Source organism: Octodon degus, unplaced genomic scaffold (assembly GCF_000260255.1).
Source record: "Octodon degus isolate 3935 unplaced genomic scaffold, OctDeg1.0 scaffold00015, whole genome shotgun sequence".
NCBI lineage: Eukaryota > Metazoa > Chordata > Mammalia > Rodentia > Octodontidae > Octodon > Octodon degus.
Window position 1 is genome coordinate 25,980,083 of NW_004524591.1, and position 21,121 is coordinate 26,001,203.

The following is a 21,121-nucleotide window of genomic DNA, read 5'->3' on the forward strand; positions in this document are numbered from 1 at the left end:
CCATAAGTTCAAGGCCTGCCTGGGCTACACAGTGTAGCCTGTTACATAGCGACATCCTATCTTAAATAAATAAATAAATAAGCAAACTAAGAAAAATAAATGGAAATACAATTCACAATGTTGTGAGAAATTTCAGTTTAAAAAGTCATACATAAATAAAATCTCTGAGACAGCATTTATTGAGGAAAAACAAAATAAGCATTTGATGAAGAAATCAACAGATTGCAATGAATTCTAAAACAGAACCTATGGCAATGGTATTCAGATGAACTTGTCAGTTCCATGTGATTTCAACAAACTTGAAAACACCAACCTTCAACTGACATGCCTCTAGACATTAACACTGAAACAAATCACATAAAGACTTAAGCCACAGTCAAAGACCACAAAAGAACAATATAAACTTAATGTACAAGCATGAGCTATGATGTTCCTCCAACCACTAGGGACTTTTTCTGGGGGAAGCCAGCACATTCTAAAGCAAGGACTGGTGAAAATTCAGGCAAAGTGGATAAACAACAACTTTTCAGAAAATAAGTATTAGGAAGGCCATATTTTTAAAAGCTATATAAGTTTTTTTACACTGTTACATACTGTAATGATCCTTCTCACAAAAACTGCCTCAGACTATAATTTTCAACTGTTACACAACACTCAACTAGCTGAGGACTTCATACAACTTTCATTCAGAAAACAAATGATACTGACTCAATGAAGTCCATGCCATGTTAAGAAACAATCACAGGGTAATATCTCTATGTAAGCATCATGAAACTGAGTATAACTCAGAGAATAAAGTGCTTTTTGACCCAGCAGAATATTTGTAGTTTTGTGGTTGGTTAAATTTTAAAATCCTGTTTTACTAAGTGAAACTGTATTAAGATGGAGCTCTACATACCACTTTTAAGGCAGATGTGAAAAGATCCACTGGAATGAAAAGCTGCCAACCATTTATATACAATATTTATATTTCTTTGAAGAATGCATTTTACAAACTTAAGTCACTAAAGCTGTAAATCTGACTAGCTTTTCTAGGATAAACCAATAATTTAAGTTGCTCATTAATTTTTACTTATTAGACATGGACAGGTCAGGTATAGTGTAAATGAAAAACCGTATCTAAAGACAACTTTGATAAAGGTTAATGCTCCTGTCAACTTTAGCAGAGGTAGCTACCCAACTCTGAATTCCTCTGCTTGAATAAGAGCTATACTCTGAATTAATCAAGCTGGTCATGAGAGGTATCTGTCATTTCACAAAATAAAATGCAAATGCAAAATCAAATCATTTCTCATGAAATACATGCACTGAAAATGTTATTGGAGATCTAGTTTTTTTGTGGTTTTTTTTAAAATTTATTTTGTGTGTGTGTGTGTGTGTGTGTGTGTGTGTGTGTGTGGCCAGCTCAGCCCACCAGGGGGCGGGGCTGGCTGGCATGTGGTGCTGGGGGATTGAACCATGGTCCCTGTGTTCTGCTTGCTTTAGCTTGTTCTAAGTAGGTGCTCTAGACCACTGAGCCATCTCACCAGCCCCGGAGATCTAGTTTTTTTCTGGCTGAAAAATAGTATATTTCACTGGGAAAAAGAAAAATGGAAACATGGTGTGGTTGAGGCTAGGGATAAACCAAGTAAATTGTATCCCACTAATTAATGTATCTAAAGTATCAGCCAAGTTTTTCAATTTGGGACTAAGCCAGAATGAACAAATTTCTAAGTAGTAAAAGATACATATACAATGATACCTTGGTGGTCCAACTTCACTTGTTTTACAGTTTTGTGGAAGATGGCTATGTCTCTGTTTGTGTGGGGAAGATGGCTGTGGTCATGTCTGTCACCTGATGCAGTTTGTGAACAGAAGCAAGATTTTGCCTAACAGCTTGTTTGTGAAGTGAGTTATCTGCAAACAGAGGAGTTTGTGAACCAATGTATTATTGTATCTGGCTACCTAAATATCAGTATACTGCTAGAACTTGGAAATTCACATAATTACTTACTAAGCGCATAACCAAGTTTCAAATAAGGGATCTGATGTAAAATGTGAGCAATGTACTAATCTCAGCCATGGATGTAGGAAGCCCAACACACTCTGCAGTCAATCCTTGTAGTGCCCAATAAGCCCCCAAGGTACAGATTCTGATTTAATAAGTTACCTTCTAGTGACTTTCTTGCTCAGGCACAATGTTACTATGATTCAACCCCATTTAAAAATGGTAGTGAAGGGGTTGGGGGAATAGCTCAGTAGAATAAGTGCTTGTCTGGCAAGTGCAAGGGCCTGAGTTCAATCCCCAGTTCCGGAAAGAAAAAAAAAAAAAAAAAAAAAAAGGTAGTGAAAAAAATTTCACCAAAACAAAAGGAAAGATAAAGTTAAAATAGGCATATCTTCAAAAACAAACAAACAAAAAACCACTAGCAGAGGAGGAAAAACAAAACAACTTAAGTCACAAATTGAATTATATTAAGTAATATGAAGCCTGAGGAACTGATGAAAAATTACAAAGAAATCACCATAAGAACAGGTAAAGGCTGAAGAATTTCACTTGGTTAATGTTGCTAAAGTGCTAAAATTTACAGTAAACAAACTGGAGTTCTTACATTTGATGATTTATCAAGTTTAAGTTTTTCCTTATCAACATTCTGATTTGTATCTGTCTCCATAAAATAAAATCCAACAGGCTATCATATTAGTGATATATTTTATGTTCTTTGCTGTCACTGAGAATAATCATTTTACAAAATTGTACTGGTCTGCAAACAGAATGGACTATCCAGCTGTATAACCAACTGGCTATTATGCATCTATACAATTTGGTACTTGCTGATTACACAGGATATGTTTTACAAGGTACAGACCTAAACATCTAACAAATCACTATTAATTGCTCTGGAAAGTCAAGTATCCCACAACTTGAATCTAGAACTAGCAGAAATATATTCTGTCCATCCCCAAAAGAAGTAAAACCAAGTAATAAAAACAAAGTGAAAAGATATATCAAAGTCTTACTCTTATAACACTTTTGGGAAGTGTACAACAAGCTCTCCCTGGTAAAGCCTAATCTTACTACTCAGGGACATACTCAATCCCATGAAGTCAATCACTCATAAAAGCTGACAAAAGAACATACAGAATGTGCTATCAACGTAGTGTCATAAAGCATACCTTTTGAGCACATGTGAACACTAGTCAGATCTAGGCTTCTTATATTACATTCCACAGCATCTCATTAGAAGATCTATATCTACACAAAAAATGGAACCATGGAAAAGCCCATCTTATAAACCTTTCTATTTAATTAAAAAAAAATTGTACCTTTAGCTTTTTTTTCTTCACTATTTCAAGGGGGGGGGGCACACGGCTAGATAGCTCAGTGTTCTAAAGTGCCTGCTTAGGCAAGCGCAGGCAAGCACAGGGACCACAGTTTGATTCCTGACACCACATGCTGTGCTGGTCCTGTCGGCCAACAACAAAAAAAAAAAAACCAACCAACCAAACAAAAAAACAGAAAAACAAAAAACGTTGGTTATGGTGCTTAATGACATGACTGTCAGTTATAGAGCACTGGATAATCACAAATCATTCCTCTTCATACATATCAGTATTCAGAAATAGATCGAGGAGATGTACGAAAAGAATGAATGAATACTTCCCACATGCCTCCAAATGAACTGCTAAAAAGAGCACATGGGAGAAATGAGAATCCTGGTTTTAAACAGCTCTACCAGAGCAGTCAATTTCTTTCAGAACTGTTCCAAAGATATCAACAAACATATTGATCACTACTGGATCTTTCCTAGTGGCCATTTTTAGAATGACTCCTCTTAGTATCAGTTTCTGTGAGTGAAAGCCAACTGCTACTGTATTATCTACTATAAAATATAACATAAAACATTATATACCAATCTGTGATAGGGTGTCTTGGCCAATCTTGAGTTCCATTTTTTAGTTTTATGACAATAGGTGCAAATTTGAGCCTCTGTCTTGTCTATTGTTCAATGTAATATAAAACAAGTCAACCACATATATCACTTTAACATACATCAACTGTCCTACAGAACTATATCCCTGTTTAAGAATGAAGAAGTCTACTAACTGACACCACTCCTAAGCAGCTGTCACTGTGAGGTACAGTGAAAGGGAAGAGGAAACAAAGGCAAAACTACACAGCAACAAAATCCCAAATTCTTGTAGCACTCTGAGTCTGTTGGTAGTGCTGTTCTTCCAATTTAAAAGAAATGAAAAACTACAAAAAGATAAACAGCTTAATTTTTTATACTCATTAACTCCCAAAAATTAAAATAAGAAAAATATATATTTAAATGGAAAGAATACCAATTTCACTTTATTAGCCTACTTTAGGAATAAAATGAGAATGGGGTTGAGGTCAAGTACGAAGGAAGAGGGTTAAAACTTGTGATGGTAAAGATCCCTTCAACACTCTGGTGCAGTCCTCAGTCACTGCAGCTTCACTTCAGTCAACAGAGTTGTGATCCAAACACTGAAAGTGACTACTGTTCTCCACTTGTGTGGCTAGTGACTCTTCAGTTACAGTGTGATGAGATCTACCAGGTTGCCTTTAGGAGGAGTCATGCTGTCAGGAAAGAAATTTACTAAGGTGTCAAAGAGCTGAGTTCTTTGAGCATAGGTATGATCCACATCCGAAAAGCCTAGTAAAGAGAGAGAACAAACAAACTCATTCACTGTGATTAAAGCTCAACATGTTAAGAGAAAAGTTAGTTCAAACCAGCAGCAATGTATAATGGAAAAAAGCAAAACAGAATCAAGATCCAAAACCAGACAGATTTTACTAACGTGATCTCCATTCCACTACCTGGCAGTACTGCGGACAACATAGGTACATAGCAGTTTTGCCAGCTTTCAGCATTTGTTTTTTCAGCTGTAAATCTATAATAATCTTCTTTACAAGACTTCTGTGAAGATTAAATGCAATTATATGTTAAGTACCTATCAGAAAGACTGGCACTTTAGTAACTAATACTGATTTCTATTCTTTACAAGTTCTTCCATTAAAGAAATTTTGGGGCTGGGGAGATAGCTCAGTAGAATAAGCACTTGCCTGGCAAGTGCAAGGGCCTGAGTTCAATCCCGTTCTGAAAACAAAACAAAACAAAAAAAAAAAAATAAAAATAAAAATAAAAAAAAAATAAATAAAGGGGCTGGGGAGATGGCTCAGAGGGGCTGGGGAGATGGCTCAGTGGAATAAGCATTTCCCTGGCAAGCGCAAGGGCCTGAGTTCAATCTCCGGTTCTGCCAAAAAAAGAAATTTTAGTCCTTTTTTCTTACCACTTAATGCTTCTGATTCACCCAATATTTTGAAAATAAAAATGAAAAGGATTTTTAGAAACTGTCTTAAAATCATTAAGGCTTTGAGGCTAGAAGAGAATTGGATGAAAATGTAGAAGACTGAAAGAATAACAGGCAGAATGGTTCCTGGCACATAGTAAATACCATGTTATAGTACTGTATACCAGGCTCTCTACTGAGGACATATTATATAAAAATAAAGAATGAATGACTTTTATTGTTACCCTAAAGAGATTCTTTCTTTAACCTCTAGTAAAAGTTTAATTTTCAAGTTCCTACCAGCCAGTGCAACATTTGGCAAGATGCCTCCTTTGAGTCATCTGGTGTACTGATTTCAGGTATTTCAGATTTCTTACATACAAATGAGGTATTTAAATGACAAAATATCTGATTTTCCTGTAGCTGAAATGGCTAGCTGAGACACGTGAGTCCTGCTGTGTGCCATCAGAAAAAGAACTAGAGCCAAGTAGAGTTACAGATGCCATAATGGGTCAATGAAAGCTGCTTCAAATCAGATTGATTTCCATTCAACTCAGAATACAGTTTTAGGTGGAATCTGGTTTAATCTTGTAAAGAACAGGAGTGGAGCATTAACACTGCCAAAGATACCAGTTTCCTGGAAGAAAACAAACAGTATCTCAAGAATGGTACATTCCTTTTTATTTTTAAAATTCTTATTGCTGTCTTAAGTTTGAGGGGAAATTTGTTTCTTCCTTTGAGCTAAGCTTTTATCAAAGTCTAGTATATCACAGAAATGAATAGAAGGAAATACTTCAAAAAATTAATAAAGTTTATCACTGAATGGTGAGATTATAATCTTTTTTCTATATTATTCTTCTTGAATTTTCCAAACTGCTTTATTTTCACTTGAAAACTTTAAAAGCAGTAAGTTTCAAAAAGAATACAGTGAACACCTAGGCATATTCTTCCCTTACATCCATCTGCTGTTAACCTACTCACAATAATTTTGTAAAACTACTTGAGAATAAATTTGATAATCTTCCCCCTAAATTCTTTAGCACATTTCAGCTATGAACAAGAACAACTACTTAGACCAGCAGTATATATTAAATTCAGAGAAAAAAAAATTTTTTTTAAGGTATTTACTACAACTACTGGACTCTTAGAATATTTTGCTGAGTTAACACACATATATTCAAATGACGAAACTAAACAAAAAAGGGGATATAGATGAATGTCTATTTTGTATCTGTGTATTCAAAATGGTTAGGATAGATATATAGTTACATTCTCTTAATGAATAGAGGGATTTGTTTTAATAGTGTTTGTAAATAGGATATCATGTCTGCATCTTTTTTTAATTTTTTTTAATTGTTTTATTTATTTGAGAGAGAGAGAGAGAGAGAGAGAGAGTGTGTGTGTGTGTGGTGTGTGTGTGGCCAGCTCAGCCCACCAGGGGGCGGGGCTGGCTGGCATGTGGTGCTGGGGGATCGAGCCGCGGTCCCTGTGCTTTGCCAAGCTTGTTCCAAGTTGGTGCTTTAGACCACTGAGCCATCTCTCCAGCCCTTTTTTTTTTTAAATTTTTTTTTAATTGTTTTATTTATTTGAGAGAGAGAGAGAGAGAGAGCATGTCTGCATCTTGTACAGCAAATAACCACTAGGAAGAGAGTATGCAATGTGTTAATTATTGAAACTCTCCTACCAATTTGATTAGAAACTGTCTCATTGCTATTTGTTTCTCAATAAAATTATGGAGAAAAAAAAGGTCCCCCCCCCAGAACCAGGGATTGAACTTAGGCCCCCGCGCTTGCCAGGGAAGCGCTTATTCTACTGAGCCATCTCCCCGGCCCCCCAAAAAAGTATTTACTACAGGGTCTACAGGGTCTCACTACACAGATCAGACTCGTAGTGATCCTCCTGTTTTTAGCCTCCTAAGCTCTGGGATTACAGGCATGCACCACCATGCCCAGTCTCAGCTGCCAACCTAGTGGGCCCTGGGGGCAGGGCCAGCACGGCACGCCAGTAATCAAACCCTGGTCCCTGCCCCTGCCTAAGTAGGCGCTTTAGTCAACTAAGCCATCTGGCTGGCCCAAGCAGAATACTAAACGTGGGTTCTGTTTTTTCATGATCAGATGCTATTTACGATGTTTTAGCCAGAAGCAATTCTACATGTTTTTCTCAATGCATCATCTCCAAAGGTACATGGTAGTTTGTCTCAATACCAGTGACGTTAACTTTGATCATGTGTTTAAGTTGGTATATAACAAATTTCTCCAATGTAAAGTTGTTCTTTCTTATTTAAAAAATTAACTGGATGGGATCCAAGATTGTATAAATATCTTGTTTCTCAATGATTACTAAGCCAGTAACTGATAATGCTTGCTGAAACAATTATTATTTATATTATGGTGATTTTCTAACCCTACAATCCCTTCTGCAGCTGTTAGGTGACATTATAAAGTGCTTCTTTTCTGCTCTCCATTTTTCTTGTTTGGGTCAGAGTATACTGCTGAGTTGTTCTGTTGTTTAATGTTATGTTCTTTACTATCATCATTCATTTTATTTTATTTTATTTTACTTTTATTTATTTTCTTCTTTTTTTTTTTTTTTTTTTTGGAACAGCCAGGGATTGAACTCAGACCCTTGTGCTTGCCAGGTAAAGTGCTTATTCAACTGAGCTATCTCCCCAACCCCTTATCATTCATTTTGAGACTCATTGTTCCAGATTTGGCCTCTAGAGTTGGTGTCTGTGTCTTCCTGAACTAACATTAATTTTGGCACATGCCCTTATTTTCTGACATAGAAAGATTTCCTTGCATAGCTCTGGAGCTGGGCATTTCTCCTACATGCTCTCAATTCTTTTGGTGACAAACTATTTAGAAACCCAAGATCAACTATGCTAATTACAAGGCGTCATCATTTGGATGAATATATATATATATATATATATATATATATTTAAATCATTAATTCATGTCTTGATTGCTAATTCCATTTTTTAAAAAGCTCACAGGATTATTTTTCTTTCATCCCATTCCTACTTCCTTTCTTCCACTACAAATACCTCAACTCCCAGCAACACTGTAGTATTTACTCATTTGCTCAACTTAAAATATATTTGAATTGTAGAATTATTATAACCATACTATCAACAAAACATTTCTATCCTTTTATGCTCTTTAGAATATACCTGTGACAGTGTATAGTTCAGTATTATAATACAAAGGTTTACTTCTCTTTTTCTTTACTGGGTGATTATGTGACTAATTTGATAAATAGGTGTGAATTTTTAAAAAATGTATTTAACTCTATGGTTTTTATCTTGTTTTATTATTTTGCACTGAATCTGCAAAAATGTAAGTAACATTTTTAAGATAGTGATTCTATAACATTCTAATAAAGTAATACCACTTTCATGAGAGCAAATGATTTAAAAGGGAGGGAAACAATAGTTTCTACTATGTGCAAGGTACTTCATGTACAAGGCATGATCGAAAAATACAGTGAATGCTTGATCTTTTAAAAATCACAGGGGCAGGGGAGGTAGTCTGGCAGTCTAAGCGCCTACTTCACAAAAGGACCTGGGTTTGATCCCCGGTACATTGCCCTGCCATGTACCATGTTGGCCACTGAAACCGGGTGTGGTGGTGCATACCTGTAATCCCAGTGCTGGGGAGACTGAGACAGGAGGATCACTATGAGTTTGAGCTGCATAGTAAGACACAGTACTAAATAAATTAATTTAAGGTTTTTTTTTTTTTTCAGAACAAAATGGCCCTTTATTTATATCCCCCTTTTTTGTTTTGTTTTGTCAGAGATGGGTGTGTCACTGAAGTTAGAGAAGCTGTATTTGGAGAAGTCTTTAGAGGACCTTTTCATATTTGATGCCAGTTCAAAGATTATAGGTACTTGAATTCAGCAAAATATCCAATATAATTCAATAGTCCATAATAGTAGTGAGTTATCAGCACAACTGGCAATTGTCTGAGGTTGGTGACTTGAGCCTTTTACAGCTCAGCATATTAATATAGCTTTACTTTTTATACCTTGTTTTTATACTTTTCTGCTGGATGGTTAAGACCAAGTTAAAGCAAGACCTATATAACTAAAAATGTAACTTTTGCTATCTGACAAGGTCAGTCAAATCCCCTCAGGATTTACCCTGGAACCATGTACAGCAGTTTGTAGATCTTTTGTTAGTGCTAGCTGTCTGGGTTAAGTCATGGCCATTGCTTGACCTATTTGCTCTCTGTAAAAGCCTAAGAGAATTTTTTTCTCTCTAGCTGACTCTCCTTAGGCACACTCTACATCATTGATCACTTTCCTTGTGGCCCCATAATCTCCTTGATCAGAAAATTTGGGACACCACTTAGTTACAGGATGTCACAGCAGAGGTTCTCTTACATCCTGAGTCCTCACTGACCTTGAAGGGCTATGGCCATAATATTGGCTATCTTTTTAGCCCATCTACCTCTCTTTATTTTTGGTCTGCAAACTTCAGTTGTTAAATATCGAGAAGAGAAGTTTAATGATATTATTATCCTGTAACAGAGGCAGTTGAGCTTAACATCACTATCTGTCTGAATATCAAATACTTTAGACATAAAATAGAACTATTATTTGCCAACAACCATGGATATTCTAAAATTTAAATTCCTGGGGCTGGGGAGATGGCTCAGTGGAATAAGCTTTCCCTGGCAAGTGCAAGGGCCCGAGTTCAATCCCCCGTTACACACACACACACACACACACACACACACACACACACAAAGAACTTAATTTGGAAATAAATAAATAAAATTTAAATTCCTATAGAATGTTAAAAAAACAATTACACATTTTTATACACACAAATACACACACAATATATATGTATCACAAGATAGGATATACAGTTACTTTCTCTTAGTTCACTGAGAAGAGAGGCTTGTAGTAATATTGTTTAGACAAGATACCATGTCTGCATCTTGTGCTCTGAGTACTACAAAGACAACATGCAACATGTTAATTATTGTACCTGTCCTACTACCTGTTTTGAAATTGCTTCATTGTTACTTTATCTTTTTTCTCATTAAAATGAAAATAAAAAAATAAACACAAAAAAAGAAAAGAGGATTTTAAAAATTACAGTAAAAGACATATTGCCATTAAGCCCCCTCAAAATAGTCCCCCTTGCTTCAAATATACTTATAGCATCATTTTTGGGCACATTCTGCGACCATGCTAGAAGTCCTTTTTCATGAGTGTCTTAAATTGCTTTAGGGAGGTTGAATAAATTAAAAATATTTACCTTTTGTGGTCACTTTGGCTTTGAGGAAGAACCAGAAGTTAGTTGCCCGGTTTCAGATCCAGTGAAAAAGGTAAGTGGCAACACACCGGAATACTTTTTACAAGCCCATCTTTCCGCTGATGGCATTTGGCAACACTAATCAAGATTTTTTTTTTTTTTAATCATGCCTCATAAAAAACACTCATGAAGTAGGATTTATAGAATTGCTTCAGAAAGAGGCAAGAACAGTGAGAAGTGTTTTGAAGTGAGAGAAAGTACTTCGAGGGGGATTAATAGCTATTTGATTTTCATTGTAATAATCTTTAAAAATTTAAACACACTTTTTTTTTTTTTTTTTTTTTTTTGGGATACAGAGTCTCACTACTCAAGCAGCTCGGATTGACAGTGATCCTCCTCTCCCAGCCTCCCCAGCAGTGGGACTACAGGCATGCACCACCATGCCTGGCTATCTTTACTTACTATTTACCAAGAAAGAAGTTGAAACTCATCATTAGATGAATAGTTAAGTTACAGAAGGCCCCTATTTTGGATTAATATGTCATATCACTTCAGTTAATGCAAACGATCTCACATAGTTGCACAGAAATAGCTTCAAGCCATATCATCCAAGACTAAACAACGTGATGATCTGCGCCTTCTTGTTTCAGCTCTAAACCATACTTTCACATTCTGTTTAACACCACATTTTCTACATTTTTTGGTGACTTTGCTATTTAAAATGGCCAAAGGTCTTGGGCTTCTAAGTGTAGAAAGGCCATGATGTGCTTACAGAAAATTTTCATATGTTCACATGTTTATCATGAAGTTTATCTTTATTCATGTATGAGTTACATACTATTGACTATAAGCTGTTAATGAAATAAATAGGGAATCTTTAAACAGAAGTACATATAAGGTTTTATATTGATCAGCTGGAAAACTATTTTGACCCGAGGCTCACAGAAACCTAAACTCTTCATTTCTTGTAAGAGCAATAATGCTGTGACCATTAATTCAAAGTTCCTCACCTGCCCCCCCCCCCCCCCCAATGAGGCAGGGTCTCACTATGTAGCCCGGGCTGCCCTTGAAGTTGCTTAGGTGATCCTTCTGCCTCAGTCTCTTGAGTGCTGGGACTAGAGGCATGTGCTACCACACCCAGTCTTCTTCATGACTTTATAAATGTAATTATTTTGAATAATGATAATCAACTGTAGGTACATGTCTCTTTACGCAGGAATGTGTATATAAAGATTTACCAGATGTGATTGTATTTGAGGGTAAAAGACAGCCTGAGAAGTCATGGGGGGGAAGGGGGAAAGAGAGAGAGAGAGAGAGAGAGAGAGAGAGAGAGAGAGAGAGAGAGAGGCATACTAACATTATAATGACATAAATAGCAGAGGTAGGACAAAAAGATAATATTAATTATAAACCCTTGTTTCTAATCACTACATTTCTCTCATTATATTTTCACTATAAAACAGGAGAAACTTATCCTCAGAGAAGTGCAAACCAGTAAACTCTGTGAGAGGCAGTACAGAACTTAGAAGCCATACTGACAATATCTGAACAATGGTTTCATCACCTACTAGCACCCACTAGTGCCTGGGCAAGGTACTCTAGCCTCTTTGCGTCTCAGTTTCCATGTACAAAGTGGGACCACCTAGTAGTGGGGATTAAATGAGGTATGACATGAAAAATGCTTAGAATAACATTTGGCCCCATAAAAAATAGTATGAGCTAGCTATTACTATATCATCAATATTTTGACTGAAAACAAGGACTGCTGTAGTGTGAGAATCTGAAAGAGAAAAATGCAATCTGAAGGGTACAACAGATACTGGGAAAAGGGAATGAATTTATTCAAAAGAAAAGAGTAATTGAGTGGAGGAGAAGGACAGAAGAGGGACTAGGGGAAAGATTTATCTATGTATGCAGCAGGATGATTTGGACAACAGGTCTATGAAAAGAAACAATGAAAGCTTTAATTTGTTTCATCTTCTTTTTTCAATTGTTTGTACTTTTTCTCTTAATTTCTTTCTTCCAAATACATGCATATATCTGGTAATATGAATAACTGGTTGGAAGACAACACTATGCATTCCAATAAATACTGTGAAATTCATATTACTTTGTTAAGTAAAATTCTGTATCACGTAATTTTTTTCTGCTTTAATTCTAATTTGTACTCTCTTTAAAAAAAAATTAAAAGTGCTATATCAGGAATGTATTTTAAGCACAGAGATCAGCTGGCTTTTGCTGTTTATGGGAAAGGAGAAATATTGCTATTTTTCACTTTTTCCCTGGCATATGTTTTTTATAAATCAATTCTTCCAATTTCTAGAACTAATCTTATCATTTATATGAACAGCTGCTGTAAACATGTGGGCTACAGATAGGTGGTAAAAGTATCTTACTGAGATCTTAAGTTTGAAGGACACAGCAAACATACTAAGTTAGAAGGGCACAGCTAATGCTGTGAACTTTTTTTTCAATGTATTTGGTTGTTTGGTTGTTGCAAGGTCTCAACACACAGTTCGGACTTGTGGTGATTCTGCTGCTTTCAGCATTCCCAGTGCTAAGATTACAGGTGTGCGCCACTACTGCGGATGCTGTGGCTGGCTCAGCCTGACCTGGGGGAGGGGCCAGTGCAGCATGTGGTGCTGGGGATGGAACCATGGTCCCTGCACTTACCGAAGCTTGCCTAAGCAGGCGTTTTAGTCCGCTGAGCTGAGCTATTTTCCCAGCCCCCATGAACTTAAGACTTCTATTTACAAATATCAACAGAGTATCAACTCTCTACTTCAGGCATAATATATTTTAAATATTTGTTGATTTTGTATTTTCACATCATACTTGGGACTATAAACTTCTAAAGAAAGGTGTGAGGACTGAACAAGGCTACATGCCCTAGAGACCAGATTTTCCTAGTTGAGTTACTGCATTATCTCCCCTCAATACTGTCTAGAACATGCAGCTCTTAAAATCAGCAAAATGACTCACTTCAACCTTAAAGAGGCCTATAATCACAAGAAACTCTAATAAAAGATTCCTGGAAGTTATTTATCTCCAAAGTCACTCATTTTTCTAATAATGCCACCTGCCTATAAACTACTTCCCATGTTTCTGATTCTCTTAAATATGACAAATAGCACTAATAAATACTTTTATGTTATTTAATTCTTTTTTTTCTTCTTTTGGCGGAACCGGGGATTGAACTCAGACCCTTGCGCTTGCCAGGGAAGCACTTATTCTACAGAGCTACCTCCCAGCCCCCTATTTAATTCTAATTGTTATAAAAAGTAAGTCTTACAGAAAACAAATGACAGTAAAAATTGGGAACTCTAAATAGACATGAAACTATGAAAAGCATGTCTTGATTATAAATAATATATTGAATTCTTCATTATTGAAATTAGCATACAATTTGAATCTGCTCCTGACCTAAATTCACTTGTTATGCTATAAAAGATGATGATGATAATATTAATAACACTCCAAATGAAGCATTTACTAAATATTTTATTGTGCTAAGTGGTTTCCATAATTATTTCATTTCTTTTAAAAATTTTTTGTTGATTAAGAAACCGATGATTAGCCAGGTTAAGTGACTTGTTCATGGGCGCTGTTTCTTTTTTCTTTTCTTTTTGTGGTGCTGGGGATTAAACCCAGGCCTTTATACATGTTAAGGAAGAGCTCTATCTCCAGCTCCAGGTTACTTTTAAAATTAGCCAGCACCAGAGTTGATATCGTAGCCTTGACACTAACTCAAATACTATGCTATAATTTAATTTAACTACTAAGCTATACTGCCTCCCTTCAGACTCTCACAGGAATTTTCCTTTCTGTATTTTTTCTGCTATATTTGTATTGTTCTTTGTACATCTGAAGTTTGTTTTGAAGCCAAATGATACAAGTTGTTCCCGGCAAACTATGTTAGCTGGCAGGGAACAAGGCAGATACAGAAAAAAGGAGCTAAGATGAAGGCAAAATATTTGCTGATATCACCTTAACCTCTTTAAAATACTGCCAAGAAATTGTTTTTCTAAGAGCTGAAAGCTAACCAGAGATAATTTAGTACTGCTTACCAATAAATAAAACTAACAGCTCTGGGCTGGAGTATGCATAAGAAGACACATTCAACTACCTATGTGCCAAGGTTTCCAATTCATGTATTTCTATATCTCTGTTACAAATGATAAAATTCAGAAGGGCATGAGACCACACAATTCCAAAGAATAAACTAAGAAAAGCCATTTAACCAGTAAGTATATTCTCATAATACATTAGTAAAAAAACTGAATTCCAAGCAATGTTAAATGAATTATTCTGACTATTTCCCTACTGCTATCTGTTTACATCATAATGCAACAACAGGCGAACCGGAATCCTACACTGGGCCACAAACTGCTAAATGATGCTTGGAGACTCAGCTTTTAGCAAGCTGTCACAAACACTGCATACTACCTTTGAGTAGCCACTTGTTTGGATGGACACTTCTCATGTTTCAGTTAGAAGAAAGCAAAAAGTAATCTTTCAAATGCTTTGGCAACTGACTGGATAGATTATACTAGCATACTTACCTAAAGCTGTAAAATCTGAACCAGATTTGAATAGAGCAGAAGCTAGGAGTTGGAACTGTAACGAAAGACAGAAACAGATTAGCTGGCTAGTGTGTTTAAGAAAAGCAGCTTCTACAACTTTGACCATTTACAGTATTAGCCTCTGTATGTTGTTTCACATATGTTGTACAGGTTCACTCAACCAAATATTGACAAGAACATATTTAGATTAAGAATGTGCTGTATTTTCTTTTTATTAGTGTTATTATTGTTTTCAAAAATATCTGACAAAGTCCTGAGGTTATTCAAATTTTCCTTAAGTATGTATAATCAAGGAACAAGTTTAATACAATAAAAAATACAACCACTCACTTCGGACTCTTATGAATCTATCCATATGGATAGACTGGTACACCAGACATAGTTACTGAATCTTTAGTATAGTGCATTTGTTACTCAAAAAAAAGCAAGCATGCCCCCATAAAATACCTGATATCTCTGCTATGTAAATCCAACTATGTCAAAATAGCACACATAGGCCATTCTCAAATTACAAAGTACAATGGGCTCCCACAGTCATGGATAATTCTATTTTTACCACTGAAAGTGCCCCCACCCCACTTGTGAGATAAGTTCTTGCTATATAGCCCAGGTTGGCTTTAAACTTGCAAACTCCTGCTTTAGCCTCTCCAGTGCTGGGAATAAAGGTATACATTACCACATTTAGCTTCAAAGGTCCTTTTATATTGGCTTTGTGTTTTTGATCATTTGTTTGTTTTTTGTGGTACCGGGGATAGAACTCAGGACTTTGTGCTTGCCAGGCAAGTGCTTATTTTACTGAGCTATCTCCCTGGTCAGCTTTGTGTTTCTGAGACAGGGTCTCACTTTATATAGCTCAGCCTGCCCCTGAACTCACTATGTAGCCCAGGCTGGTCTTGAACTTGGACAAATCCTCCTGCTTTAATCTCCTGAGTACTGGGATTATAGGCATGTGCTATTGAAGGCCCTTTTTAATGGAAATGTTTTAATTGCTGATTGGATTTCCAGGCTATCTAGTTAAAGTTTTAAATAACTGAAAAAGGACAAAGTAGTATAAGACAAAAATATTGCAACACTGGCAATTTGATAAAGAAAAAATTTAGGCTAATTGCATTTATCCTGAATGAGGAAGCTGAAAAAAAGGAAAGCTAAAGAGTAAGAATGTGTTTTAAATGAAACATCAGGAGAAATGTCCATCCAAACAAGTGGAGCAAGTTTATATCCATCTCTGCAACTTTTAAAATTTCAAGTGTTAATCACACTACTATTAAACCTGATCTATATATTTTGAAGGTCAGAAATGGTACAAATATCCTAGGACTATCTATCTAACTGAAAGTTGGAAAAAGAAGGATGAAAGAGCTAGAAAAATATAACATTCATATATTCTAGGCTTCAATCTTCTGTTAGATGTATATACTGCAAAGTCTGCAGCTTCTTTATTTTCTTAGTAACATCGTTTACTGAATAAAAACTTTAATTTTGGTGACTAAACCTAGGGCCAAAAATATGCTAGATTAAACTATCACTGAACTACATTTCAAGCCTTTAATAACCCTGTCTATTATTATTATTTTTTTTTATTAAGACAGGACTGCCTGGGCTGGCCTTGATCTTACACTCCTGTCTCAGCTTTCTAACTAGATGGACTTACAAGTATGTGCCATCAAACCCAACTTATATTTTCAGTTTCATTATACTGCTAGTATAAAAATATTTTAGGATCCCTCCTCTAAGCTGACCTTGTATTCTGTAACCTTGTTAAGTTCACTTACCATAATGTTTTTTTGTTTTTTTTTTAGACTCCAGGGAGTTTTCTATGTACACAACCATGTCATTGACAAACACTTTTTTTTCTTTTCCAATCTATACTCTTCTAATTTCTCTTTTTCTTTTTTGCAGAACCGGGGATTGAACTCATGCCCTTGTGCTTGCCAGGGAAGTGCTTATTCCACTGAGACATCTCCCCGGTACCCTCTCCTAATTTTTCTTACCTTGCTGTACAAGGACTGCTGGTACATGCTGAGTAGAGGTCGTGATAGCATATATCCTTTCCTTGTATAATTTTAGGGGAGATTGTTTAATGCTCCACATTTAAGTATCCTCCTGAGTTTTCACAGGTGCCTTTCTGAGATTAAGGAAGTTTTTCTTCATTCCTAGTTAGCTAAGAATTTTTATCAATGGATTTGAATTGTGTCAGATGCTTTTCTCTATTTATGGAAATGATCTATGATTTTTCTCCATCCTCTTTACATGGTGAATTATACTAATTTTGTGTGTGTGTGTGTAACCGGGGATTGAACTCAGGCCTTCAAGCATTTATATACCAATTTTCAAATGTTAAACGAACAAAGTACTCTTGGGATTTTTTTTCTGTTTGGTTGAGATATGATTATTAATGTTCTAATACACTGCTGGATTCAACTGGGTAAAACTTTTGTAAAAATTTTATATCTATGTTCCTGAAGGGTACTATTAGTCTATAATTTTCTTCTTGTAATGACTTTGCTAATATTTTACAGCAGAATTAAAATAGCTTCATAAAATAATTCAGGAATTGTCTTATCTTCCTGATTTCTGAAAGTCTGTGTAACATTAGGCCTGGACTTCTCAATGACATAAAGTTCTATTTTTTTAATTTTTTTTTTTTTGGCAGAACTGGGGATTGAACTCAGGCCTTTGCGCTTGCTAGGGAAGCGCTTATTCTACTAAGCCATGTCCCCGGTCCCTGATGTAAAGTTTTTTTGTTTTTTTTTTTTTTAATTTTTTATTTATTTATTGTGTGTGTGTGTGTGTGTGTGTGTGTGTGGCCAGCTCAGCCCACCAGGGGGCGGGGCTGGCTGGCATGTGATGCTGGGGGATTAAACCGTGGTCCCTGTGCTTTGCTTAGCTTAGCTTGTTCTAAGTAGGTGCTTTAGACCACTGAGCCATCTCACCAGCCCAGAAAGTTTCTATTTACATATTCAACCCCTGCTACAGATATGGAGTACTTTAAGATTATCTCGTATTAGTGTTGATGAACTATCTTTTAAAGAATGTTTCAGGGGGCCTGCCCCTTAGCTCAGTTCTTTAAGTGGCTGCTTCAACAAAGCAGTCAGGCTCAGGTTGCTGTGGTTCGATCCCCACAACACAAGACAGCCAGTCATGCCTTGAAGGCATTCGGAGCAAAAAAAAAAAAAAAAAAGAATGTTTCATCAAATTCCTGAATTTGTTGACAAGGCTGTATTACATTTTTAAATGTATGCATAATCTATAGTGATTCTACCTTTTCCTTTGTGATACTGATATTTTGTTTCACTTTTTCTAAGTCTTGCAAGAGGGTTATTAACTTTATTTACCTTCTTAAACAACTAATTTTTCACTTTGTCCAACATTTTCTCTATTACAGTATTTGTTTCTGGTTTAGGTAATTTTCTATGTACTTCCTTGGAGTTTAATTTGCTCCTCATTCTAACTCATAAGGGGAAAGGCAAAATTCATTTCTTTACATAAAGACAGGGAAAAAACTATTACTTTCGTAAGTAGAATTGATATGCAAGGCCCATGACTAACAAATATCAAATGATGTTACAAACCTGGATCTGAGCTCTGGATTCACATAGTCAACTCCTATCTCAACATCTCAAGCTGACTGCTTCATCGGCATCTCAGTCCATGAAGGAATTCCCAGTTACTGTCAGAAATAGCTCCACAAAGCCTTTCATTTGAGCTGACAGTTAATCCTTCCAGATTTTCAGATAAAAAAATGTGGAGTGTTTTAAATGCTATGTTCAATTTATCACAAAAATTTCTTCGTCACTTTTAAATATACTGAGAATCCAACCTATTTCATTTACCACCCCACTGCTACTACTTGATATAAACTATAATACTTCTGTTCTAGATTTCATAATCTGAGTGTCTTCACTTTCATTCCTTTATTCAATAGTACTTACAGTTATCTAATTAAAACATAGAGCAGATCATATTATATTATTCTTCTCTATAATACCCTGAACTGATCCTTTATTTATTCAAGGTAAAAGGCAATGTCCTCTGGCTTATGAAGTTATTCACAATCTGTTCTCCTAATTCTTGATTTTACCTCTCTGAACTTATCTATGACTGATTTTGCCCTTTTTAACTTACATTTACCATGGTTCCTTGCCATTCTCCTGAACCATATCAGAATGCTTCTAACCTATAATCATTATTCTAGTTTTCTAGAACTAACTGCCTCCATACAGGGAGACTTTAGAAACTAAAGTGTGTACCACTGATTATCTACAAACAGGCTATAATCAACACTGAGTGAGAGAAACAGGACTTAATTTCACAGCAGCAAATGATGAAAAACCTCTGTTTTGGTGCTGAGGATGAAGGCTCTTTGTTTTCAAAATACAATGAACCAGGTGACTTAAAGTGACTCAACATTAAATCTAATACCTATGTCAGTCAATGCTGAAGACAGAAAAGTACTGTTTGATAACTCTGATTATAAAGCCAAAGAAAAGCAACAGCTAAGAGGTAAAGGGGTGTAAGAGACAGAACTGTGTACCACCAGCACCAATTCTATGAGTGAAAAACAAGACAGACTGTAGTTCAGACGTGCTAGATGAACAAAGGTGGCTTAGAAAAGGAAGAAATGACAAAATAAATAACAGAAGCTAATAGAAACAGGTATGGAGGCCTATGCCTATAATCTCAGTACTCTAAGAGGATGAGCAGGAGAATCACAAGTTCAAGTCCAGTCTGGGCAACTTAGCAAGCATTAACAAGACCTTGTTTTTTTTTTTTTTTGAGGATGTAACTCAGTGCTAAGGCTCTGGGTTCAATACCACTCCCCTCCCCCACCCACAAAGGAAACAGAGGCTACTATAAAACTATGAAAATCATTGTGGGCATAGTCATACGTTGGATAAGTACACCCCTCAGAACAGGAAAATCTTTAGAAACAGCTGCTTCTAGCCCTCTAACAAAAAACAGAAAAGTCCTGATCAGCTACTGATCTGTACAGTTTAAGAACTAATGATGAATAAAATACATAGCTTATAGTCAAGTTATCCTTCTATACCTACAGGATTCTTTTCCTACCAACTTCTTCTCCCCCTACAAAAAGAAGGGGCATTTTATTTTTCTCTCTCTTTAAAGAACTTGCGTATCAAAAGAAGTTTCCTTCTTTTTCCATTTTTAGTATTGTAAATTGAACCCAGAACATAGCATTCACATCAACAACTCCATCCTTTTTTTTTTCTTTTTTTGCTTGTTTTTAAAATTTTAGGGCCAGCCAAACAGCTCAGCGGATTAAAGCACCTGCAAACAGGTGCATGGGCCAGGGGTTCAATCCCCTGGGCCTGCCATGCCAGCCCTACCCCCAGGGTGTGCTGAGATGGCAATTGAGACTGTGTGTGGTGGCACACGCGTCTGTAATCCCAGCTCTTGGGAGGTTGGAAACAGGCGGATCACTACAAGTCTGATCTAATAGTGAGACCCTCAACACCCTGTAGACCCTTCCCTAAAATAAAAATAAAAATAAAAATAAAAATAAAAATAAATTACGACAGGGTCATGTTGTATCTCTACATTGTCCAGTCTGGACTCAAACTTAATAAAACTTCTGCCTCAACCTCCTAGAGTCCTGAAATTAAGAACTAAGCTACAGCACCAAGCTCTACTAGGTTTTATGTTTGTGTGTATAAAAGAGACACACAGACAAACACACACAGTTCATACAGTGTAGGCCACACTGGGTCCAAAACTCACCATGTAACCCAAGATGGCCTAGCATTTGTGATCCTTCTGCCTGACTGACCCAGGGCCAGAATTACATGCAACTCCAATAGTTTTAATTTTTGATACAAGGTCTCATCATGTAGGCCTGGCTAGACTTAAACTCACTATGTAATCCAAGCTGGCCTCAAACTCCATAGAAAATGTTTTTTTTCCCCCCATAACTTTATTTTTTTTAAATATTTTTTTAAAAATACTTTTATTT

General features: G+C 36.2%; 1 protein-coding gene across 3 annotated transcripts in view; it reads right to left on the minus strand.

Annotated features, from left to right (window-relative positions):
* Positions 1-3,495: 3,495 nt before the first annotated feature.
* The window catches only part of Mkln1 (muskelin 1), a 377,765-nt gene continuing 360,139 nt past the window's right edge, over positions 3,496-21,121 (minus strand). For 2 of the 3 annotated variants that reach the window (XM_023709865.1, XM_004626545.2), the window contains 2 exons: positions 15,130-15,184; positions 4,302-4,661 (listed from right to left, as the gene is read on the minus strand). In XM_023709865.1, coding sequence (XP_023565633.1) covers positions 4,540-4,661; positions 15,130-15,184 — 177 coding nt within the window. In that variant the 3' untranslated portion in view covers positions 4,302-4,539. Of the gene's footprint in view, positions 4,662-15,129; positions 15,185-21,121 lie in introns of all 3 variants that reach the window. The other variant, XM_023709866.1, reaches the window with a different exon arrangement.